The sequence below is a fragment of the Chaetodon trifascialis genome, chromosome 17 (assembly GCF_039877785.1).
Source record: "Chaetodon trifascialis isolate fChaTrf1 chromosome 17, fChaTrf1.hap1, whole genome shotgun sequence".
Lineage (NCBI taxonomy): Eukaryota > Metazoa > Chordata > Actinopteri > Chaetodontiformes > Chaetodontidae > Chaetodon > Chaetodon trifascialis.
Window position 1 is genome coordinate 18,918,662 of NC_092072.1, and position 25,433 is coordinate 18,944,094.

Genomic DNA, 25,433 nt, shown 5'->3' on the forward strand with positions numbered 1-25,433 from the left:
GAGGCTCCTTACACTCAGACTAGAAACACTTTGCATACTGTTGCATTTTCTTATTGAAAAAACTAAGTGGATTCATGTAACCAGGGCTTACAATGATGGAAAAGCGCTGTAAAATGTGAAACAAAGTGTCCATTACCGGCAATGGTGTGTGCATATAGACGGCTCCCGAATGTGAAGACGTGTAACTCATAGAGTTTGGCAATTTTCTCCAGGAACTCCTTGCAGTGTGGGCGTAGTCGTGTGTGGAGCATAGGTTCTCCTCGACCGAGCTGGAAGTGGAAAATGCCCTGGAGGAAATAACAAGAGAGTTAATTACAACAAGATCCGTGAAAAAACACAGATTCAGGCTTCAACATCTGCTTTTAAAGTACCCTTTTTCAATAAGAACTTCAATTAAAAAAATGGCGATTGAGACTGAAAACTGTAAAACACTTTAAAGAAATCACTACTCGCTCATGTTTCTAATGATACTCGCAGAGTGACCCTGACCTAAAAATGTGACAATTACAGCAAGTACTTCATACACAGTCACTTTCATTGAGGCTTTGCCATCGTGCTGTCAAACAGCCCTTTGATCACACTCAGAAGAATAACTCTGAATCCATCCACTTCCTGTGTGACATAAACCCAGACAGGCTCTTTTGTGCCTGTTGGAAACCAAAAGGGATTATAGCTATTCCAAAAGGCCACTTTAAAATGGAGTGAAACGCCAACTGTCATAGAGGGAGGAGAGGCTTGTTTAACTAGGAGAGTAAAGTACTTCATCTCAGACCATCTCTCCTGAAAGGCATTCATTGAGCTGCACCCGCTTGCTCACATGCAAAGTGGCAGAAATTATGTATCAAGAATGAATAAAAGAGAGTTGAGAGAAACGTCCTGATCCAGGCCCACAGTCAGATTATCAGACACAACCCCCATTCTGTTACAAAGGTCATAGACACTAAGGCTGCCTCTCCATCACAGCGATGACAGTGCAGAGGAGTGATAGGACAGAATAATACCTTATTCGACATACGCTGGCAGTGCTGTTCGGTGGTGTGGATCAGCGTCTGGTCCAGATCCACCATCAGGACCAGCTTTTTGTTCCGGTGGAGTCTCTGCTGGTCTTCTCTGCCCAGCTGTTCTGCTTGCTGTTGGAGTGAATAAAGATAATAAATTCAATATCAGCAACACTGAGCAACCACCACTGTGCTAATTATGTCATTTATTAATGAATTTATTAATAAAGCCTTTACCACCATTTTGCACATGGTTTCTTCTTTGTAAGCACATCATCTTTTTTGTTTTGATTCTGATTTGTTCTTTTGCTGAGGCTTCAGCTTTTTAAGACGATTTTCAACCCTGAAATACATTACAATGACATTCCACAGGAAACAGTCCACAGGGAACGTATTGGAAAATGTTCCAGAGACTGGGGGCTCTGTGCTTCTAGGAGCAAAGCGCACACGCACACAGGACTTACAATGAAGTGAATGTGAGGCTCTGTACATCTGCCCTACTAGCCCAGTCTTCCAGGTACCTGCATCACATGACTCACCTCTGAGCTGACCATCAGCTCGGGGACACTGTGCACCATGGAGACAGTTGCTGTGGAGATGGGAGTTTGCTGGTTCCCATTCGTGCTCTGCAGTCTGCGAGGAAAAAAAAAAGAGTGGGAGTTATGCATTTTGTGTATCTCTTAGGTCCTTGAACACATTGTGACTGAGAAGAAAAATGGCTTTCACAAACATGCAAATTAAAATTTGTGTGCCTTTGCGGACGATAGTGGTTTGTCTTGAGCAAACATTAGTAGTGAAACATCGAAAATGCTCCAGTAAGCAAGTCATTTGGCTGAATGTTGAGAGTGCTAAACTGCTTCAGACTACCGTTTTTTGTCTAACAATCCATGGAACATGCTGTCAAATGGCATCTGTAAAATATGTTAGCGCCAAACAATACCTTTAATAACACACACTTGTCCCTCACAGTAATAATGCACAGGCAGAGGGTTTCCATACATCAATAAGAGTCACATAAATTTAGTGTGCTTTAGATTCTAACTGTTGGCTGCAAATTTTACACGTCTGTCAAACTGACACCAGGCAGAGAGCAGAGTGTGAGCACGTGATTTATGACCTCAGTTGTACTCCGCTCACTCTGCATGATCTCTGGTGCCCCCTGACGGTATTAAATAATACAGAATCCCCCACAAATAACTTTGGGTCAGATATATTTAGTCAGTTTTAAAGGCACAGGAATATAACATCCTCACAAAGACCATTTATTGCTCTAACTTGTTTTATTCATTAAATGATGCCGAAAATGTCACATGACTGTGAAATTGTAAGCATCAACTTTTACATTCTTCTGAGCAATCAGCTCAGTGCAGTGTGAGCAAAAGCACATCAGCCCAAGAATAAACAAGAAAATGCAACCATACATGTTTCTTTTTAAGTGTAAGAAGTGTTTGCGGTTCCTTACTGAGTCAGGTCCTGGCCACATTCAGCACATAAACCCTTCATTACTATTGGATGGCTACATTCTTCTAGTCTGACGATGACACCCCTGGAAGAAAAGGAAAAGAAGTGAGCACTTGTTGGTACACCAGCGATATTACTTCCATCTTTTGGCAGGATTCTCATTAAATGAACATTTGCTTTGCAGCATGCAGGACTTGGGTATAAATGAAGTTTATTAGATGTTGTGTTTTAGCACTTTTACAACACAGATTAGCTGTGAGCCTCAAAACTATATGTTAGTGATTTTGAATAACTGGCAAATGTTATTACTTCAAGAACAAGTGTTAAACCAGTCAACTAAACAGCTCAGCATTTACAATAATGAATAGCTCAGCGTAATGCACTCAGTGTCGTGGTTTTGTAATTGAGACACCACAGCTGGTACTTCCCTGTTAAAAACATTACAAATAGCTAACCTGTCACGATTCTGTGTGATTGTTCTGCTGCTTCCCTGATGCAAACTCTCTGCTGCTGCTGCTGCTGACCAAAGTATTTATTTTCCACCTGATATTTAAAAGCAGTCGCTTTTCAAACAAGGTCCACGTTGATATTATTTCAGACTGAGGGCACTTCACTGTCACTACATGCAGCGTGGATATTCAGGAATAGGAGATTACAAGGAGCACCTGAAGGCACCACAGCTCCATTCCTCTCCTCTCGCGTCATATCATTTCAACTTTGAATCAGAGAGGTGTTTCAGAATGTTTATATGACCGCAAAGGAGACCTCTTCTTTTTATATTAGGTCCACTCCACTGACGCACGGGACAATTTAAAGAAGAAATGCAAAAAAGGCAAGTGGAAATAAATAGTTAAAATAGTGCTGGTGACAGCGAATACATTTGTTCCCAGGCAGCTGCTGAAAAAAACATCTCCTATTATTCTGAAATAATACATAGGTAGGCAGAAGTAGGCATGACAACAGCCGTCTCAAACTCACGGGGATAGCAGCAGATTTGGACCAGTCCTCTACCTGTCAACCAACACAGCATGTTCACATATTTTACACGCGAGGGACGGCTGTGTCAAGGCTAACACAACGAGACACCGCTACAGGTGATTTTGCCTTCAAAATAAAAGCGTACAACTGTTTTCCCTGTAAACTTAATTGCCTACACTTCAAAGGGATAGTTCTAGAAATGATGCAATGTTTGCTTAAATTCTGATTACAATTAGTTACGATTTCTGCTATAATTGCAACGACCGAAAACGTCCCGAAAGAGTTTCTCTGAAAAAAATAATCCTTTATTTTGAAAGTTACTGCCAAAAGTCTCCTGGTTTATTTTGACTGGCTTGACACTGATAGAGGCAAGTGCTGAGTGAGGTTTGAGTACGGCTAGCAAACAAGCTAACGTTAACTTAGCACCAGTATATAGCAATGTTAGCTCGTTAGCTAGCTAACGTTGCACTGTGGGTGAAGTCAGTAACTGGCAAAGCGGTACCAAAACTACAGGTGACATGTTGCCTGTAGCCTTTCCAGGCAGGGGCAGGTCAGCAAACACTAGTTAGCTATAGTAAGCAGAGTGACTCACCCAGGAGGTATGACTTGTCCAAGTTGACAGCATAGCTCCTTAACTACTCCAGCACGGTCCGATTTCACCTTCTTCTCTGGCAGCCTGGTAGCCTCTGTCCCCTTCTCCTGAGGTATGGGGGCACACAGTGCTAACACGGAGTCAACGTTAACAAGAGACCCGGGTTTGACTTTCCACTCCAGAAGCCGTAGAGGGAGAGCCCCGGTCGGCCAGCATATATCTGCCACCTGCATCGCGGGGCCCTCCGCTGCTGCACCACCGCCACCACCGCCAGAATCTGCAGGAGAATCCTCCATCTGCCCTGCACTCTCACAAAATCCCCTTAGTTTTCAGCAACAGTCCACTTAAAACGTATCCACTAGACCTCGCAGTGCCCCGTGTATCATTAAAGCATGCACACCAATAGCATCAAGAAGGATTAAAACAAATGTGCTGCCGATTTAAACCCAGTAGCTTCCACAGACAGCTATGTTCGCTCTTCCCGCCCGTAAACAGGAAAGCGCAACACTGCAGCGACACGGGTCGCTACAGCATCCGGTAGACCGTGCAGCCCTGAGAAACAGAAGATTTCCACTTGGTTTTCAAAATAAAATCCTTAAAGAAATACTTGCGTCATGTGTTTTACTGAAACATATTAAGAACTACAGCTTCACTCCATAAGTTATCTCATTTATCCCATTGATTATTCTAAGTGTGTATTGTTTCTGATATTGCCTGTATATATGTTTGTTTTTGTATAAGTGAACAATTTTACAACTTTTCTTTTGAAGGTTGACCCATGTTTCCGGTTTTGTTCTGGGTGACTTGACGTTGTTATTAATTCACGACACTGACAGCAATACACTTGCGACAACCACAGAAAACATGTCTTTATAATTGTGAAATTGTATTACATCTTAGAAATAAATCTCGACAAAATCTGACTACATTGGTAAAATCCACTCAAACTATCCGAACCTCTTACTTGTTTTTTCTTTGCTTCAACTTTCCATAAAGCTAAACCCACAGAGACCGAACTGATGTAACATAATGTAACTTAGAAATAATACTATTGTACACTCTATTATATCTCATGTGGCACCGTCGGCGGTAACAGGCTTATCCCCCCATGGGTGCGTCATTTACTGTTGTACAATCTACAGCCTTACTGTTAAAGTGCATTTAAGGCCGATCAAGTTTATAAAATATCTTCCTGTGTGGGTCAAATTATTTATTATTATTATTATTATTATTATTATTATTATTATTATTATTATTATTATTATTATTATTATTATTACTCTCAAGGTCATATTAATTATTTGTGCCCTACAAGACAGGCCTCTATCAATAATGGCGTTTATTTATTTATTTTGTTATTTATTAACTCTACATGAAAAGCAAGTGCAATAAACAGGACAAGGGCATGCCTCGAACCACTCCGTATAATCAATGACGTATCATGCCGGTACCTCCTACCAGAGAGTTCGCCATCAAGATACTCTTATGCCCACTCTGCGTGTCCACCCACTGGTACTGAACTGACTTCACTGAACATCACATGTGGTGTCCCCAGTAAAAAGCTGCGCATTCGGACATTCGGGCAAGTGCAAGCTTATACGTTATACATAATTGATAAGAGTCAGTTGACTTTCTTTTGTGATATCCATTGCACACATACACTGAGAATGGATTTGTCAGGGAAGTACAGGAGACATCATAGACTTTTGAAATGAACAGTATTTACATAGCCTATTCATAGGTGTTGGGCTTGTCAACAATTTAAGAAATTTTAACCAGGAAAAAATATATCAAACACAAATTATAATTCATTTTAATGTTTTTTGTTATTTCTATCTTTATTTTTTAAAAACATGCCTGGATAAGATCTTTAAATGATCACAAAGGAGAAATTCAACATTAAAACAGGGACAAATGTATTTTCAGAGGGAAACTGATGGAATCCATGTAATAATTCATAAATTTATTTCCCAAAGGAATGCAGAATAATCAAATAGAATTGTTAATTGACACTATCAAATGATGATTTCATCACTTTTTACCCGTGGTTTTTAGTTACATAATTAAGCTCGCAATGACTCCCGATAAGTATTTAGTCCAATTAACAAGTTTTAAACGAAAGCAGAAGTAAGACAAGACGACGGGGGTGCATCCTCTCGCTCTGTCGTAGTTACTCTTTGGCTAAACTAATAGCATTTGGCAGCAAGTAGCTCGTGATAATTGGAGGAGGTGGAACCAGCGGTCGGCTACATTTTTAACACTCTGTGACAGCGATTCATTGCAGTCAGCGGAGGTGGTTTATCAGGAAACATGACGGGGGAGACGAACAGAGTGGTAAACGAACGATACTTCTAAATTATTTTAGCTCGGTTTGACCGTGACGCTACCTGAAACTAGCTAGTTGACCACCAGCTAGCGACATGAACGTTAACTAATCAACTGACCGCGTTAGCTTAACAGAAACCAGGGCGAGGTACAGACTAACAGGGGCATGATAGTACTGTAAGTCGACTTTCAAATGAATGTATTCGTCATGGTTGCGGTCTGTAAGTTATTTCCATTCTTGTCAGTAGCGGTTACATAGGTTCACACGTGACAGGCAAACGTGTCCCCGTGTGATTTCTCATCAATCTATTGGGTGTTTTTGAAGCAGCGCAGATCATATCAGGCCAGACGGATCGCAACTATTCCTGCTGGTTCACTGCTGTCATTCACTGTGGCGATGGGAAACAGCCCTCAGCCCTTTCTCTGCTCGGTCTGTGAGTGACAGAGTTACTTTGATATTTCAGGGCTCAGGTCCCTGACACCACTGCTATCTGGAGATCAATTTGTCAGCAGTGGAGACATTTTGTCCCTCAGATTCAGACAGCGAACAAAAACACCGAAGTACCCTGGCTGGTCAATTTGGCCTTGATCTAGACCACCCCCCTTCCACACACACACACACACACACACACACACACACACACACACACACACACACACACACACACACACGCAAACACATTCTCCTGCTGTTACCCAACACTATCTGGTCCTGTCTTGTGAATAATGTCAGATGAAGTCGATCAATCAATATTAAGCAGTAACTGAATTGCTGTAACAATTTTTTCTTGCAAAAATGCCCAAGCTCCTTCCTCTAAACTGCTTTTCCTTGATTGATTTAAATCTAAACTGAACATATTTGGTATTTGGACTGTTAATCAGATGACGTAAGTAGTATGAAGGTGTCACTGTGTGCTTTAAGAGAAAAAACTGCAAGGCCTTTTCAACGTTTTCTGATGTTCATTAACAAAGCGCTTAGTCAAGAATCAGTCATTGGAACGGATCAGTGGAAATAATCAATAATTGCAGCCCAACTTTGAGGGATTGAGATCATCGCAGCAGAGAGCTGCAGGATTCTGCAGGGAGAAGTCTTATGTTTTAAAAATATCATTGTTTTTTTTGTTTTTTTTGTACTTTGCACAACAGAGCAGGACCTGCTGTTCCTGGTCAAAAGTCAGTGAAGGGAAATCATTATTCCACTTGGCATTAACTCACTGACTTTCTCTTTGTTAAGATCACATAAGTGACTGTCCTGAGAAGTTCGGCTAACTTGGCCTCTGTCTGTGTAAATGAGGACACAAACTGATTTATTGCGGCCTGCTCATTATGACACAGTTGGCATGCTGTGTATGGACATGTGTCACTTGGAGGCTGCAAAAACACTCCCAGTCATTGTCAGAGCTGCACTGATACTGTATTTCTGTTACATCAGTCATGATTGTTAATCCAGTGTTATTTTACTCTTAATATTCATATTCATTTTTTCTCCTCTGTAGTTGCGGCTGTGTCTGCATCACATGGCTCTGCTCCGAAGATACCCTCATCCTGGCCCCTCACTCCAAACAACCAGATCCTTCAGTTCACTCAGGTACCAAACAGCAGCCAAGCGGTGAACACAAGTAAACATGCTGAGGTCGCTGTCCTGATGAGACTGTTTCCTGCTTCCAGGGAAGGAAAGAGCAGAGGGCTGTTATGGAAGACACTCGTTGGCGTCTCTGTCGGCGTACCTGTGGCGGTGGGTGTCCAGTATGCTGTGTCAGCACCAAGAGAGAGGAGGAAGATGAGGATTGTGATTGAAGGATTCGGTCGATTGTGCAGGTTGGTCTGCGTGTGTAGCAGATCTGCTCACACGCTGAGCTCATGGCATCTGCTTGTCAGAACATTCCTTATTGATATTTGGTACAGCTCGACTTTCAAACTAGTCAGCCACATCCCACACACATCCCAGCACAGCAACCTCTGTGTCACATTCCCGTCCTCTCCATGTGTCCTCAGGTCTCTCTCTGTGGGAATCTTTATCTCTTTGGATTACTGGTGGACCACCAATGTGACTGCCCGTGGCCTCGATGAGGTAAGTTCCATGTCATGAAAATGGGTCGGCGTAAGCTTTATCAATACGGCCGAATGTGATTTTCACTAAACACGGAGGGATGCTGAATCTTTTCATTGTGTTTGGTTCACTTAAAGTGTCCGATCACACTTCATGTGGTATTTTCATGAGATAAGTACTGTCATGCTTTGTCACTGCTGCACTTTAAGGCAAATTTGGCTGAGATGATGCATTCTGGAGCTGCATTCTCTGTTATTTTGGATCTTTTTGGTTTTCCATGTGACTTTGTATTTAGCTGGAGGACAAAAAGGGGCCGGTCTTGGCTCATATTAAACCCAAAATCACTTGATAGTCATTTAACAGATTAGTTGACTGACAGGAAGTTAATTGGCAGTCTGTCCTCTGTTTTTATGTCATTGTAGAATTTCATTGGCCAAGATTTGGTGATGGGCATTTTTTTCTTGCTATTTTCTGACAGTTTATACGCAGTTCTAAAAAAATGATTTACAAAAACAACACAAGTGAGAATAATGAGTCGCACTCCCCACATGTTCAGAAATGCCTTTCATCGCTTGAATCATTCACTAGAATTGGTCAGTTTTATCATTCGCTCAACATGGGTCACAATGAGAAGTAACACATTATGGAGCACAAACATCAACGGCACTCGGTAGCTTTCAATGATTAACATCAATATTGATGCCCCTTAGACCCCTAAGTGCCATGAAGGTAATATCCAGTCCAGGATATGTGTTGTTGTTGTTGTCCTGTTGCCTTCACTTCCTGTCTAACTGCCGCCCTCCCATGCTAGAGCAGCCCATCCTACTTGGCTGAGATGTCAGCCTGCCACCAGAGAGCAGCAGAGTGCATGGTGGAAGGAGCCGTAAGGAACGGCGGAATATACATCAAACTGGGCCAAGGCCTGTGTTCCTTCAACCACCTCCTGCCCCCCGAGTACATCCGCACCCTGCAAATCCTGGAAGACAAGGCCTTGAACAGGAGGTACAAAGAGGTGAGAGCTGCAACACAAACAGGGTTCAGTGAGAGAGCACGGCGTGAAATTTCTCAGGACTGTGTGTGTGTGTGTGTGTGTGTGTGTGTGTGTGTGTGTGTGTGTGTGTGTGTGTGTGTGTGTGTGTGTGTGTGTGTGTGTGTGTGTGTGTGACAGGTGGATGCTCTCTTCCAAGAAGATTTCAACAAAACCCCAGAGCAGCTTTTTAAAACGTTCGACTACGAGCCCATCGCCGCTGCCAGCTTGGCTCAGGTGCACAAGGCAGAACTGTTTGACGGGACCCCCGTCGCTGTGAAGGTGAGCCGAGGTGATGGGAACACGTTTGGTTACATTATTTTACCTCAGTCGCTTTCAGAGGCAGAACTCAGAAGAAGAATGAAGTCCAGTTATGAATCTTTTCTGCTGTTGGACTGTCCAAAATGTTCAGCATAGTCCTTCAAAAGCCTGTTTTTGTTCACTTCTGGTCCCCACAGGTGCAGTACATCGACCTCAGGGATCGGTTTGACGGCGATATCAGAACATTGGAGATCCTGATGGATATTGTTAAGTTCATGCACCCCAGTTTTGGATTTCGATGGGTTCTTAAGGTCAGAAAACAGCTGGATTTCTGTGTTGACCCACTGCATGTGTGGGGGGAAGATGTTACGCTAAATATTGAGTTTTGACCAAATCAGGATTTGAATGGGCTTTCTGTAGGACTTGAAGGGTACGTTGGCTCAAGAGCTGGACTTTGAGAATGAGGCCAGGAACTCTGAGAGGTGCGCCGAGGAGCTGAAACACTTCACTTTTCTTTCTGTACCTAAAGTCTTCTGGGAGCAAACAAGTAAGGTGAGGTTGTTATTATTAATGGAGCCAAATGACCGGACTTCCATCCTTTCCTTGGCTAAAGCTTTGTCATTCTTCCCTCTCCCTCTCAAAGAGAGTGCTGACGGCAGAGTTCTGCCACGGCTGCAAAATCAACAACGTGGAAGAAATTAAAAGACAAGGATTAAGTTTGAAAGACGTGAGTCGATGCGTTCTGCACAACACACGATCCCCAGAGATCTCACAGAAACGCTGCCTGAAACGTCACATATTTGTTTTGCAGACTGCAGATAAACTGATCCGAACGTTTGCTGAGCAGATATTCTACACTGGTTTCATCCACGCGGACCCTCATCCTGGAAATGGTGGGTACATCTGTGTACTTAAAATACCAGAGAGATGTTTAAAGGTAATTCAGAACTGTGTTAATATCACATTGTTTGTCCACCGGGGAGCACTAACATAATAAATATGTACAATAAGCTATCAAAGTGTGACGTCATCAGGCAGGTCATCCCAATGTAATCAGAAAGTCTTTGTGTCTGCAGTTCTAGTGAGACGAGGTCCTGATAACAAGGCAGAGCTGGTGCTTTTGGACCACGGCTTGTACGAGTACCTCAGTGAGCGGTAAGAGTCTGTTTGGTAAATAGCTCTGAGAATGCTGTATCAGCTGTAACTGTGACCTTTTACCTTAGAGACAGGGTGGCCCTTTGTAAGCTGTGGAGGTCCATAGTCCTGAGAGATGAGGCGGCAATGAAAAAGTACTCCAGTGCACTTGGGGTCAAAGGTGAGGACGCTAACCCTCAATGCACCATGCCAATAAATGTATATTCCCCCCACGATAAATGTTTTACCTGCTATGCTGTCAGGTATTGCTGTGGCACAATAAAGCAGTAATTCCATTTCTTATCTGATTTCCCCCACAGAGTACTTCCTCTTCTGTGAGATGCTGCTGCAGCGACCCATCAACATGAAGGAGCTGGGTCTGTCCAACATCCTGAACCGAGAAGAGACGGCCTACATGCGCGAAATGGCCACAGACCGCTTCGAAAGCATCATGCAGGTGCTGAAGGCCATGCCTCGGCCCATGCTGCTCGTCTTCCGGAACGTCAACACGGTCCGGAGCATCAACATCACCCTGGGGGCGCCGGTGGACCGCTACTTCGTCATGGCCAAGAGGTGGGTGGAGCCGCTGGCTGTGTTGAGGAGTGTGGTGGAGGATTTCATGACCTCAGCATTTCTTCCAATTCTTGCTCCAGCTCTGCAGAAACAGACTGAAAGCTGATTAGTTTCTTTCTGTTGTTAGTGCGGTGCGAGGCTGGGGGAAGATTCAGGCAGAGAGGACGGGGATGCTGCCTCGTCTCTGGGTCTTCCGCTGGATGAGGACAACGTGGGAGGGCCTCAAGTTTGAACTTGCTTTAAGGTAAATACTCAATTCAGTTTTCGCCAATAATGCAAATGATGTTTCGTAATTGGAGCCTGTGAATATTAATGACTCGACTCTTTTCAGATGGGAGATGGCGGCGATGAGTGTGACGCGTTCGTTCCTCAGCCTGCTGTCGTACTTTGGTCTCATATCTATGGACGCAGACATGTACGAGTACCTGAGATAGCGCACACATCTCCAGCTCCGGAGGAACGGAGGACAAGGAGCCGTCCCAAGCACGAGTTCACGCCATCCAACAGCAGGGAGCCTTTCAGCCACCTGCAGCCACTCTGACAGGTGCTAGTCATGGTGCTGCTCGAGCACGAGCACTGTTTCCACACCAAATCATCCCCAACCATGCCGTCAGACATGACGTCTTCACAATGGGTGAGAATCAGTTCAACTGCAGGACTATGAAGCGTCAAACCACTTCACAGTAGAGTCCCTACTGTTTTTAATTAATGGAATTATGTTATTGTTTTAGTCTAGTCTTAGTACATCACATTTTAAATTAACATTTGAGATATTTTAAGCTGCAGTTTGCTTTTAAAAAAAAAAAACTGCTGACATCTATTTGTAACAGCTGAAGCATCCCGGCGAAGCAATATGTCAAACAGTCAATATATTCTACAATTAATGTGTAACAACTTGTAAAACAAGCCACACACTGCAGTGTTGAGCTGCATCCCCTCTGCAGTGAGAGTGAATGTGATCTCTTGATGGGCTGCACTGGAACATTTCAGTGCTTTGAGTGTTCGACACTGCAGCTTTAAATCCAGATCGAGTAAATGTAAACCTGTCAAGCGTTCTGAGATACTGGAATGGATACAGTTCACTCCTCGCAGGTCCAGTGCCACCTCACCAAATGTTTTAAAATTAATTTAACAATGTTAATAAAATACTCTACCTCCTTTCAAATGTGTTCTCGTCTTTATCACTTCCAGCTCAAAAAAAGACACAAGGACTGAGTAAATTAGTTTTACTTCTTTTTGTTTTTATACAAAATATCCTAAGAAAACAGACTGCTCTCTTTTTTTTCATTGAACAAGTAAGAAAAACAAATCCAGTCTGCTCAAAGATGGCCGTAACAAAACATTCAATATAAAACAGCATTCAGTGGACGAGATGTGGGAATGTGGCTCTCAGAAATGAGCTGTTACTCTGTCGATTTCCAGAAGGTCATCCAGGATCTGGTGATGAGAGGAAGAGAACATTTGAGTAAGAAGACGGACCTCGCTGCCTCCTCTCTCGTCTCTTTGTGTACTTACTATATCTTGAGTGGTACCGATCTTCTTGGCCAGCTCGCTGCGCTCCATCGTGCTGAGGTACAAGTACTTGTTGAGGAGTTCTCCGTCCAGGATGTTTCTCACAGCGTTCTGCAGGCTTCGTCTGTCACTGTGCAGCATCCTGGACCCAAGGCACGAAACATTCACTTAACATCAAACAACAAACAGCCAAACCAAATCTGTCACGCGTACTGAAGACCAAAACAACTTTGCAGCCTTCTTTCTAAATAAAAATAAAAGAACATTTTTCGACAAGGACAAGTACTGTCAGCAAATACAAACCTGAAGGCCTTTGGGTTTAGACCTGCGTGATGAGGCAGCATGGTGGTGAGAGCGTTCTGCAACATCAGCAGACGACGATACGTCTTCTCCTGCATGGGGAGGAGCAGGCCAATTCCTCCATCCAGGGTCGCTGTGGACGGACACACACACACACACACACACACACACACACACACACACACACACACACACACACACACACACACACACACACACACACACACACACACACACACACACACACACACACACACACACACACACACACACACACACACACACACACAACATCAAACAGCCACAACAACAGCCAAAAAAATCAACATTTGGCTATCTGAAGCTCTTTAACCTCTTTCCCTTTCTATAACCACAAGTAGTGACCCTTCACTACATCCCTCTACACTGTCCAATCACAGCTTAATAACTGCAACTAGGCACCAGCAGACCTGTTGAGTTTTGCATTTCTCTCCATGTTGATGCAGTCTGCATGAGGTTGTGAGAAGAGAAACAGGGTTTCTTAAGAGTTTAAAGGGTGGAGTCTTCTTTTGTAGACTCTGTCTTTATCTGTTGTTTTGGGAAAGGTCACACTCCAGCAGCTCCAGCCAATCGTGTGTTGATTCCATCACATTTAGCTAAATCATGGCTCAGGCCTCAAATCTCTCTCTCTTGTAAAAGTTAAAACCACTGTTTGAATGTTAGGTTATGCTTGAAGAAATAACTATTTTTGCTATGGGGCAAACTGGCACTTCACTGAAATACACAAACAATGCTGCCCCTTGTGTACATTACATGGATCAACAACTGGTGAGGATGATGATGTTACACTTAGACATGTAGCTTTAGCCTCAGCTCAATTCCCAGCTACATGTGTATTAGAGGCTGACATTCCAGGTTTTTAATGACTGTATGGACCCTGATGATTAAGGATAAAGTCACCAGATTCTAATGAAGCCGTTAGACATGACGTGCGAGCCAGGAGCCTCGGACTCTCACCAAACCATGTGATGTGCTTGTTGTCCCAGGTCAGCGCCTTTTTGCTGCCGCTGTCCAGCGCTCCTCTGCACGGCATCCGCCAGAAAGTGTTAATGTTGGCTCCGGCGTTGAAGTCAGCTCGCCTCAGCAGCCGCATTCCTCCAAAGCTCTCTTTAGCTGCAGACACAGACCACACATGACATCACTGGATGTGCATTTGAGACATTACAGAAGCATAATGAGTTCCAACAACACATACCTTCAGGTAAATACATGTAAACATAGAGGTTCTTGTCTCGATCGGACACTAAAAGGGGGGAAAAAAAAAAAAAAAAAAGGTTTAATATGAATCAATTTTTTCAAATTTGATTGAATTTACCTCCAAAGTGCATTACAAACGTTACCCAAGAAGCCAAGCTGGTTGTTGTCCACCATGAATTCGATGCTGTACACCTCCAGGGGCTTTGCATCCTGTCACCAAAACAAGAAGAAAACAGTTCAAAGCCAACAGAGACAGAGCCTGCTCTCCTCAGGATGAACACCACCCAATCGAAACACCCACAGGAGACACACCATCAATTGACAAACACTCCTGTGTGTACTGCAGGTTAGAGTTAGCAAATACAACACTAAGGTTGTTTTTACACCTGAGCAAGTGGACTCTGTTCGATTGGGGAGCTGAAAGTCGCAACATTGTTGCATCACACTGTGATTTCTAAAGCGCACCAAACTTTCTGAGCAGCATCACGTGGCTGAAAGGGTCGTCAATTGGACAAAGTAGGAGGGGAAATCCCTCCCTCCCTGCCCGGACAAACAACAGTGAACGCAACTGTTCCTATAATGCTATCGTAGCTTGTCAGGGATTGATGCTGTTATTTTTCTAACTTTGACGATCTAACATGTGACAACACATGAGCTCAGAGTTTAAGAACTGTGACTGTTGGTAGTTGTGATTTGATTTTGTTTAAATATGCCAAATTGTGAATTTATGGGTTATTGTTGTTCAGACAATTGAGCTAAGCTAGCTAGCAATTGCTAATGTCAGCGGTCACTTGTTGCCATAGCAACAGTAAACATTCACGTAAGGACTAATGAGCTGTAAATAGAGATGCAGAATCAAGCTATATTATAAATACGGGTGAGATTGTATTTTGGCATGCGTATGCACTGCTTATAGCGTCACTAAGTACATTTGGTCCTGTGTTTGGTCTGGTGAGCTTTCACACTGCATACGAACTGAACCACGGTTCACTTGCAAGTGAACCGAGACCCACGTTTTCAGGCGGAGCAGAGTTCACTTGTTCTGTCTGCACCAGAGTTCAGATGAGCTTTCACACCTGCCCAAACGAAGCGGACTATCCAAGGAAACGAACTCTGGTCCGTTTAAAGTGGACCAAACAGCTCTGGTGTGAAAGCGACCTAAGACCTGATTGTAGAGGGAATGATTACATGCCTGCAATCATTAAAAACTCTCCTTGCTACCTCAGACACTGAAGACAATATTCTCATTAACAGACACTCCTTTTTCTGATCACAATACATTAAACGACTACGTCAGTGGCGTCGCTGCCTCACCCTGCTGACGAGCGACAGCGTCTTGCTCTCCTCCTGGTAGCGGAGCAGCGAGATGCTCTTCATCAGGTCGGCGGCCAAAATGAAATTCTTGATGCTGAACATCTGGTGGATGTAGAGCTGAGTGTCGATGAAGGCCATGCCCGTCAGGTCGTTGTCCTTCAGGACCCACAGGAAGATCTGCAGGGACGTGGAGGAAGTTAGTACGTATTTACACTTAATATTAAGCTAGACTGCGGTCAAAAATCTACACAGTGAGCTCATTTCATTCCAGCTCTGTGAATGGTCGTAGTCTAAGTGTGGCTCTCACCTTCTGTCCGATGGCTGACACCAGGTATCCGTTGCAGTGGCAAAGGGCCGTCACCGGTCCCTTCTGTTCCTTCTCATACAAGACCTTGAACTTGTTCTTGGTGAGCGGCTGGCCCGGCTCTGGCACCACCTCAATCACATCCAGGATCAAAATCTGAACACAAGAATCAAAAGCGCAGCGGTCAGCAGGTGTTTGCTTGTCTTGCTTTCACCCTTTGGTACGGTGTGCTGCTCACCCGGCCCCTGCAGGTGACCTCCTCCCCCTGCATCAGGCAGGTCCCTGCTGCGATGTAGCCCTTCAGGCCGGACACCGTCTCCTGACTCCTCAGAGCTACCGTCTTCATGCAGGTCACGTGTTCCCACTCCTCAAGGTCGATCCTTATGAGCACAGAGAGGGGACAGGCTATTAAGACATTATGATTATTAATGGTCAATTAACTAGTTAACTAGCAGTTTGTGGTGCTGTTTACTACGAATTGGTGTAATATTTGGTTGGGTTTCATGTGAATTATATCCTGAATTTCCTCATTCTACATTCTATTGGAAATGATAATAAAATGAACATGTCAAAACAAAGAGGGATAAGAGGGCAGACTTGTGTGCTTCAGCTCCTCACAGCAAAGCACACACAGTGGTCGGTAATGATCACGCTGAGCAACTAAATGACCGTGCACTTAAATGACCTGACATTTCCAACTGACCCTCAATTAAATGAGGGAAAGCGGCCATGTGAGACTACACTAATCGTCTACAACTCAGGAGAAATGACCCAAGATTTTCAATTAAACTCAGCGATTCTCTCAAGGCGGTGCAGAGCCTCCGCTGGGACGACCCTGTGCGGCGAAAATGAGAAAACTTAAGTGCCACGTGCCTGTGTGGGCCTTTTTAATTCACAGGTGCCCGATGTCTATTAAAACAAGGCTTTCTTATAGATTTTTGCAAGGTGCACTGTCTTTTTCAACGGGTGTGATATATAAAGAAAACAGCATTTACCGGGTGTTGGGAATAGCCTCCCAGCTGACCGGAGAGATGAGCTGGATGGAGAACTTCTCCTGCTGAGGATTGATGTAACGTTCATCTGCAGGGCAACAGGAAGTGGAACGCATTTCATCACATTAATGCAGCTTATAATGCATCATCTTTTGTTCTTGAGTATCTTTGCTAAAACTGATGGATTGAAATGTTGGCAAGAAGTTTATTACAGGCTGAAATAGTGAGCTAAAAGTAAAGGATAAATGGTTGAAATAGTAGAAAAAGAGAACAAATAGTTGAAATAGTAGCTAGAAATAATACATTGCTGATGAATGGGTACTTGAGTTCACCTGATAGGGCTCTGTGTTTGTGTTTGTGTGTGTGTGTGTGTGTGTGTGTGTGTGTGTGTGTGTGTGTGTGTGTGTGTGTGTGTGTGTGTGTGTGTGTGTGTGTGTGTGTGTGTGTGCGTGCGCTCATGTCTGACCTCGCTCTATGATTTCATACTCCTTCTCCTCTCCAGTCATCCTGGGGATGCGTGTGCAGGTCTCTTTCACACTGGTGCACACAGCATACACCTAAGAGCCAAAAAGGCAAAAATGGCAGAGAAAAACTTCACATCAAAGGCTAATCCCTTCAAAGTCACCCTCATTGATTTTTTTTCTCTCGCAGTAAGAAAAGTTGGGCGCCAGAGGGCTTTCATCCCAAACTTTTTCAAAGCGTCTCAATCGATTCCCTTTTATTCTGCATCGCGTTTACGCAAGTGGAGGAGTGTGTGTGCGCGTGTGTGAGTCCAGCCGAACGTGTTTCGGCTTCAATTTGTGTCACGTCGCTGCTTTGGTGCCCCTGGCGCTGTGTGGGCTGAGTGAGAGGAGCCTTGCCTTGGATTCAACGTGGTAGGAGACGTAGTGGACAGTGCACCTCAGCGGGATTTTTCGGACCGGCCAAGGGGCATCGTAGGACAGATAGGTGGGCAGGACACTGATCCTCAGCTCTCCCTGTGGGAAACATACACACACAAAATACTGTCTAAGGAAATAGAAACTAGACAACAGAAAAGATGCAATCTCATCTAAATGATTGAAAAACAAATGTTTTTGTTTCACGTCAGAGTGGAGAGCCACCACGCTGACAATGTGTACCTGTTTGTTGAAGTAGAGGAAGCCTTTGGGGCAATTGATGTTATGGAAGGGTGAGAAAGACTCAATGGGGCCATCGATGCTCATGGGGTGAAGCCTCATGGCTCCGCGAGAGGTGACCAGCATCCAGTGAGGTGACGGACCACAGATGAACACCTGCTTCATCCAAGTTTCTTGGTTAATCACAGTGACTGCATGTAAAACGTGTCACTATGTTGGTGGCGTGATAAGAAGTTGTAAAATCTGCTTCAAAGTAAGCCTCCCTCACCCCTGAGTATCCAGAGATGTCCTCAAAATATCTGAATCTGGCGATCCGGCTCTTCACAGCTCCGCTCTCCTCGGCGGCTCCACTCTCTGCCTTCTTATCTCTCTTCAGCTTTGATTTCTTCTCTCTGAAGTTGATGTTGTGGGGCACCTGCGTGGAGTAACGTAGCACAGTAAAGACTCGCCTTGTTCAAACTTGACGTGATTCAGTCCACCTTCGCTTGGCTTTGAGCTCTTACTTTTTTGAAGCGCACTTTCAGGTTGTTCTGCGGCTGCTGCTGATCATACGGGAACGCTTCGTAGATCAGAAGCTCCTGTTCCACGTGGACCTAGAAATCATTCCGTTTCAGTCTTTTAATTGCTTGTTATGAAACAGCTGACAGTGAAAGACAAACAAAAACATGAATGGACTCAGCATGGAGGGTCTCAGAGTGAAATCTCACCAGTAAATATGGTCTGCTGTGATTGTTGCCGAGCGAAACCAACGCCACCTCTTTGACGTGTGGGATCTCTCCTTGACGTGTTACTTCCTCTTTTTTACCATCCCCTTGCGTTGCTGATTGGCCAGAGGAACTGTCCACCAACACTCTCTGACCAACTGGGAAGTTCTTCACCAGGAACACCAACCGCCAGTCTGGCAGCTGGTAAATCTGTTGATAAAAACAAGGTGGAAAAGAAAGTATAGACACAGCTCTTAGAAGCGGATAAATATGGTGTGTGTGTTCTCCTGAAATAACCCCGTACCTCCATAACACCATTCTCCCTGATGATTATGCACCAGTGGCTGGGCTCTGCTTTGTTCGCACTTCCCTCGCTCCCAGAAGGCCCTGCTGCCCCGTAGCCGCGGCCCATTTCCTCCTTTGAAGGTGCTGCACTGGCGTTTGAGTCTCCGTACAGCATTTCCTCCTCGTCATCCACTGTGTTACTACATACACATTTCAACATCAATCCCTCCGCGCATAAAAAGGACTTATCGCGGCTGGCTGTGTGTTTCAGCACGGAGGTGGTGCTCCTACCTGAGGTCCTGGATGATGGTCTCTGCTTCAGACTGGCTCCTGATGATGGTGTCCTCTTTGACCGAGCAGCTCACTTTGTTTTCTGTGGTGAACATTCCACTCACATCTCTGTACGCACACAGCGTGATCACGCGTGACTGCTGTTGAATGACAGTCATTTTTAAACAAGTCAATTACTGCTCAAAGCCATTTAAGTGAATTATGTGGAGCTAGTTTCTAAATGAGGGAGCATAATTATGCTGTGCATGTGCCTGTTGCCATTACTGGAGCACAGAACCGAACAGAGTGACACTGCTGAGACAGCAGAGACAGCCACTCTGACATGAGCGCTTCAGTCTGGCCAGCAGGGGGCGTATCTGTCAAACGAAAAGCCTCCAACAGGGTGGGATTTCACTCACGGTGGGAATCTGTGGTTTCTGCAGGGCCAGCCGGTGTGTCTTCCCCATGTATGAGTCAGTCTTCAGCACAAACATGGTGACCACTCCCTCCGCAGTCATGATGACCACGTAGGGGTCCGCCACGGAGCAATGCACTATGGGAGAGCCCAGGTCCACAGGGATGAAGTGGAGCTGTGTCACTGAGAGCAGAATGGAAAGCAAGCATGTCACTAAAACAGCTTACTATTTATCACTCCTGGTTCACTTTATTTAACCAAATTTTCATCTGATTTCACCTCCTTCCAGCAGCCGGATACCCATAGGGGAGACCTGGATGATGTACTTGTTGTCACCGATGTTTCCAGCAAACACAGTGGGTCCCTGGGTGGCAAATCCACTGGTGTCTAGCTCCATGATCTCCTGGCCTGTCTGAAGGATCTACACAAGAACAGGTTTAGTTTAGCTCCATTAGAAAACAGCGTGATATAACTGGACATGAGACGCGTCATGTTTTTACCATGGTCGAATCCTCTCTGCTCAGAATGAGGAAGCCGTGCTTCTTCATGTCATCCTCCATTTGAGGCTCCGTCTTCTTCTCGTCCTCTTTCTCCTCCTGGTCCTTTTCTCCCTCCTGACCATCCTCACTGGTCTCTGTCTCTGCCCTGTCCTCGGAATCATCGCTTTTAACTGCCTGGGAAAGAAGCAACAAGCATGTTACTGGAAACTAAAGGAGCTAAAATAAAGGAATGAAAATGCTGAATATTGGTGAGAGGGACATCCTGAAGCTGGTAAATAGGAATACACGGTACTTTTTTGTCTTCCTTGACTTCACTTGAGATGACTGTCCACATGTCGTGGCAACCGGGCAACTCAAACGTAGTGACCACTTGAGGTCGGATGCTTCTCTGAGAACAGAATGGAAACAACTCAAAGCACATATCCAGACTTCTATATGCTGCAGACCCCACAACAAGTGACTAAAGAGTGTAGGAAGCGTGAGCATGTCAGCTTGTGTCTGGGGTGTTTACAGGCTACTCCGTCGATCTCTGAGGCAGCCCTGGTAGACCCAGACTTCACTGTAGCACCATCACTGGACCTGTGGCAGACGGCCCTCACGACCACAGGTTTTAGGACGGTGCTGTTTCTCATTTATCATGCACAGATCTAACCAGGCAAGCATGCATTAAGACAGCACACTACATCAGCAGGATGATTTACCTGAAGGACAGACAGTGCGCCGTTCTTGCCGTAGCCAGAGCACACTACAACCTCCAGGTCAGGCTCGGGGTTGCTCTGGAACTGTGGGTAAGATGATATCAGAAGGCTCAAAATGCAATTCCTGAGAAGGTAGGTAACATCGGCACTAACCAATCTGCAGACAGAGACACTGGGAAGTGTGTACCTCTTCAGACAAGAAGGCAGGTTCACCCATGGAAGCATTTGCACAAGGTCCAATGTTGAGGATGCTATCACACACCTGTATGAAACACAGTAAAGACCCCTCTGTCACCTTCCACTGAGATCTGCATTTACAGAAAAGGCAATAAAGCTGTTGGGATTTCTTTTTTTTACCTCAAAGGAGTAGGTGGCCAGCTGAGTGCCCGACTGGGCCTCACTTCCGTACACTTCTATCTCATCCACCTCATCTGACAAAACACAGAAGTTAAGTGAAACACAGATCGGCTGATCACACACGCATCTCTGGCAAAAATAAAAATGAACATACCCGTCCAGTTACTGGACGATTCTACTCGCTTCTTCTTGCTTGGTGGTTCTTCCTGAAATTCATCAGATACGATGATTTGGTTTAAACATTTTGTAAGCTAACTGCTGCAACTGCACAAGCATGAAGTCTGTGAAAACACTGAAGCTTTTTCGTGCTTCACAAACAAAAGGCTAAATCACAAACTGACCTGTTTATCTTTGTCCTTCTCTTTCTCTTTTTCTTTGTCCTGCTTGTCTTTGCCCTCCTCTGGTGGTGTCTCCTGAAGTTTCTCCGTGTACTTCAGGAGCAGTGAGTTTCCAAGGCGGGAGCCCAGGAAAAGGTAGCCAGGCTCCATGGTCACCATCTGGAGGAAAGCCGAGAGTGTGTTTGTTCTAAATCCTCTGAAAGCCTTTGTATATTCAGTATTTACTGCATACCCAAACAGGTCAGCCACATAAAACGCTGTATTTCCACTGCATGGTACAGCTCGGCTCGACTCAACTGAGCTTGCTTGGAACCATTGGGTTTTTTTTTGTTGAACTTCCTAATAGTGACTTCCTGTCTCACCGGACCACTGTTCCTCACAGTCAGAGGCAGAACTTACGGAGGTTGTCAAGACGCTGGCAGCAGCTTTGTCAAAGTGGAAAGCCCGGACACTTCTCATGCCGTCAGTGATGAGGGTCAACACATAACTGCAAGACAACGACAATCAGTGAAGACTCCACCACCAGTGCTCATGTGCATTCTGTTGGTAATTACAATGACTCACATTTCTCCTCCTTTCAAAGAGATGACCATCTTGTCGTAGGCAATAAAGTCGGACTGGCAACAATCGAGTGTGATCTTCACTTCATCCTGTACACCTGTGTAACCAAAACATGTCGTCCAGTGATGAGCTTCACAGCATGTTAAACAGTATGTGAAGTTCAGATATCAAAGACACAAGCACACAAGTGTTTAAGGATGCTAACGCTTACGCAGAGGGAAGGCTGTGGTCCCGTTTGTCTGAGAATTGAGAGAAACTCCATACGGTGGAACGCTTTGATTCAGATACAGCAATGAATTCACAGCAAACACCACCACACCTCCTAAAAAAAGATTTGATACGTGATCAAAGAACACCAAACACTTGAACAACACGGCATATTTCCTCACAGAGCGGAAATTCATATCTATAAGACTTCTGACTGGAGAGGGAATTCACTGGGCTCACCGATTGGCTTAGGAACGGCCATGACCTGTGTACAGTCAAAAGGTAGATTACTGAGAGACCAGATGACAGGATGAACCTTCTGCATTATGTTGAGGGAGATGGCAACAATGCTACAAGTGTCCTGACGCACAGCCACACGCCTGGCAGAGCAATCAGAAAAGAAAAAAAGTCAGATTTTTTTTAGCAATCAAAGGCATTGCTTGTAATAGAAGCAAAGAAGAGCAACAGGTTTGGTTGTTATAGCTGATAACGTGGACTGACCCAGGCCATGTCTGGTTGGGCTCAAACAGGGTGAGCAACGTCGGCTCATAGTAGCCATGGAGGAACTTCATGTCAATGATGTTTAGCAGCTTCTCATCCAGCTCACGGACATCAATGATGTAGCTGGGTAGGAAGCTGGATTTAGGCCTGTAGATGAGATACAGAGACAGACATGCTCACAATTAGACAATAAGTGAAGACACATTAACGAGCAGAATATACAGTGGACTGCAGGCGTACCCTTCTCCAACTCCACCCTCCTGTTCGTCAGTCAGAGTGTCCTTCCTGAACGGCAGCACCACAAGCTTGGTGCCATAAATGAGCATCACAGCACAGCGATTCTCTGGATCTACACGGACAATGGGGATATGTACATTCTGTACAAAACCGTCCTGGAAGTGTAAAACGAGGGCAAACTGGTTAACCAATTCATACACATGCATTTTAACATTTAGACAGACAGATAATGCGACTGAACGCAGGGTTTCCTCATATTTGCTGTGCTGTTGTTTCTACTGGACATACTCTGAGCTCTGGCTCCTCAAAGTAATGAAGAGACAGCGTCTTGAGGTCATGTGTTCCGGGGTCATACTCCACCACAGACAACTGGCAAGAGAACAAACACACACAGAGATCAGTCAAAAGGCTTTTAAAAAGTCAGTTAGGCAGTGAACGTAACTATCGTTAATCACTTGTGCTACCTTGGCATCTTTGAAACTGAGAAGCAATGCATCTCTGCTGGCTCCCACAAGCTGCACACTGGCCATGGACATGACATTGCCAAAGAGAGAGAAGGATGCCACCTGCTCCAGCTTCTCCTTCCGAGATTTGGAGTCTGTGGGAGTAAGAGAGAGTGAGATCGGACCATAAATGCATTCATTAAATTTGGTATAATCTACTTTGAGTACAATACATACCTGAAGACTTATCAGCCTTTGATGTACTCTGAAAGAATGACAGAATGTTAGATACAACACAAATAGCTTTTTCTGGTTGTATTTCAAAACTTGACACAATGAAAGTTAACTGGAGACTTATAGTTACTTCCACATCGTGGATAATCCTGTAGACAAACAGCTGAGATGTTCCAGCAACAACCAAGTTCTTCTCCTTGTTGGATATAAAGTTGCAATAGACAGAAAACTCCACTGCAGTGGGGGTGTGCGCTTGTCTGTACACAGCATACATCCTGGAAGAGTGCCTTCACAGCTGACAGACCAAAACATTCACGTCAAGATCTCCCAATCAATTTAAGAGCCACTGCTTAGATACACAGAAGAAACCAAGCATTTATTGTTCTTCATTCAAAGTAGACGGGAGAGGCTAGTGGGAACAGGCTAGCCCTCCGAAACAATGCTGAACGAACATTTAGTTATTCAGTGGGAAATTAAGCACACCGAGCTTTATTTTCTACCCACAATACTGGTACTGAAATATACAGTACACCTTCAGATTTAGTAACTGAGCTGTGCTACGTTATCATTACAGTAAACAACTTGGTGTATATTGCCCTCATAGCCTGTTTATATAACATACATATATAGATTACACTATCTTAAGCTGCGACTATTTAATACATCTAGTTCAATCAATGCTCTAAGAAATCATGCCACTGATGTGAAAAGATGCATCCATAATAAACAACCGCTTGCTAGCTTTTAAGCTACCAAAGGGTAACGCTAGTTTTAAGGCTTGGCAACTACTTAATTGCTAATCCCCGTTAGCTAACGCCGATCTAATTAGACATGCAAGTAGCACTATCCATTCAGTCATGTCATTGTGACTAGTGTGACTCCGCCAACAGTTAGCTTCATGACATGAAAAGTCCATAACGTTAGCTGTTAGCAATGCGCTAATGTTATTTGTAGCTAGCATATTAGCGTGCATGGCACAGCGCCTGCACCCGTTTTGTTCGAATGTTTTTGCAATTTCTGAATTAAACTTGTCAACGTACCTATATCAAACACGATATCAGAGTCTGTCGCTTTATTGCGTCTTCTTCTGGTTACATTTCAGGTGTCATATTTTGTGGGTTAACGTTACTAACTTCGGCTAGCTATCCATTAGCCAGGTAAGCTAGTGGTCAAATATTGTGGAAGTGCCAGTGTTCTTCTTCAGGTTCTACGGCAGTTTGCTCCCATCTTCTTCGCCTTTTATTTTTTCGGCGGATTAGCTGCTCTGAGGTGTGCTTCTGCCCCCTACAGTTCAAAATCTTGTTAGCGGCTGAATGCACGTGTTTGTGCTTGCGACCTCATTTAACAGAACTGTTTAAAATTGTGTCACCAGTAGCAAACATCAAAGATTCTAAGAAAAAAACATCAAAAGATTAAACTTAATTCGGGTTTATGTTGCTTTGGTGAGCTTTAAGAAAAGAAATAAGACTATTTGAAAAAGGAAAATGTATTACTGAAGTGGTAAATTA

At 44.4% G+C, this 25,433-nt stretch overlaps 3 protein-coding genes across 8 annotated transcripts in view; 1 reads left to right on the forward strand and 2 right to left on the reverse strand.

Moving 5' to 3' along the window:
• ctdp1 (CTD (carboxy-terminal domain, RNA polymerase II, polypeptide A) phosphatase, subunit 1) overlaps nt 1-4,540 on the reverse strand; it is a 64,811-nt gene extending 60,271 nt beyond the window's left edge. The window contains exons 1-5 of one of the 3 annotated variants that reach the window (XM_070984845.1): nt 4,030-4,540; nt 2,461-2,544; nt 1,538-1,631; nt 1,002-1,130; nt 137-287 (exon numbers count right to left, since the gene is read on the reverse strand). In XM_070984845.1, coding sequence (XP_070840946.1) covers nt 137-287; nt 1,002-1,130; nt 1,538-1,631; nt 2,461-2,544; nt 4,030-4,325 — 754 coding nt within the window. In that variant the 5' untranslated portion in view covers nt 4,326-4,540. The remainder of the gene's footprint in view (nt 1-136; nt 288-1,001; nt 1,131-1,537; nt 1,632-2,460; nt 2,545-4,029) is intronic. The other 2 variants (XM_070984844.1, XM_070984846.1) reach the window with 2 other exon arrangements.
• A 1,655-nt stretch (nt 4,541-6,195) lies between these two features.
• On the forward strand, nt 6,196-12,562 carry adck5 (aarF domain containing kinase 5). Of its 4 annotated transcripts, none has more exons than XM_070984311.1 (15): nt 6,196-6,363; nt 7,851-7,942; nt 8,023-8,172; nt 8,350-8,425; nt 9,216-9,416; nt 9,573-9,713; nt 9,890-10,003; nt 10,113-10,244; nt 10,336-10,419; nt 10,504-10,585; nt 10,769-10,847; nt 10,916-11,007; nt 11,147-11,399; nt 11,527-11,643; nt 11,731-12,562. In XM_070984311.1, the coding sequence occupies exons 1-15, from the start codon at nt 6,340-6,342 to the stop codon at nt 11,831-11,833; spliced, it is 1,740 nt and encodes a 579-aa protein (XP_070840412.1). In that variant the 5' UTR covers nt 6,196-6,339; the 3' UTR covers nt 11,834-12,562. The 4 variants fall into 4 exon arrangements, with proteins under 4 accessions (XP_070840412.1, XP_070840411.1, XP_070840414.1 ...); XM_070984313.1 differs by having other exon boundaries at nt 6,307-6,363; nt 9,221-9,416; nt 11,731-12,561; XM_070984310.1 differs by having other exon boundaries at nt 10,336-10,585; nt 11,731-12,561.
• A 48-nt stretch (nt 12,563-12,610) lies between these two features.
• Nucleotides 12,611-25,148, reverse strand: cpsf1 (cleavage and polyadenylation specific factor 1). The gene is made up of 38 exons (XM_070984309.1): nt 24,966-25,148; nt 24,056-24,220; nt 23,929-23,956; nt 23,713-23,846; nt 23,537-23,617; nt 23,252-23,403; nt 23,012-23,158; nt 22,751-22,890; nt 22,515-22,625; nt 22,307-22,400; nt 22,142-22,229; nt 21,746-21,901; nt 21,559-21,610; nt 21,405-21,478; nt 21,235-21,309; nt 21,051-21,131; nt 20,642-20,737; nt 20,350-20,523; nt 20,129-20,270; nt 19,854-20,032; nt 19,456-19,595; nt 19,184-19,364; nt 18,883-19,089; nt 18,679-18,768; nt 18,444-18,590; nt 18,179-18,331; nt 17,918-18,034; nt 17,524-17,614; nt 17,061-17,145; nt 16,304-16,445; nt 16,069-16,221; nt 15,762-15,938; nt 14,591-14,657; nt 14,446-14,493; nt 14,208-14,363; nt 13,215-13,344; nt 12,915-13,053; nt 12,611-12,836 (listed from the first exon to the last, which is right to left on the reverse strand). Exons 2-38 carry the CDS (start codon nt 24,197-24,199, stop codon nt 12,789-12,791), a joined length of 4,419 nt encoding a protein of 1,472 aa, XP_070840410.1. The 5' UTR covers nt 24,200-24,220; nt 24,966-25,148; the 3' UTR covers nt 12,611-12,788.
• Nucleotides 25,149-25,433: the final 285 nt, after the last annotated feature.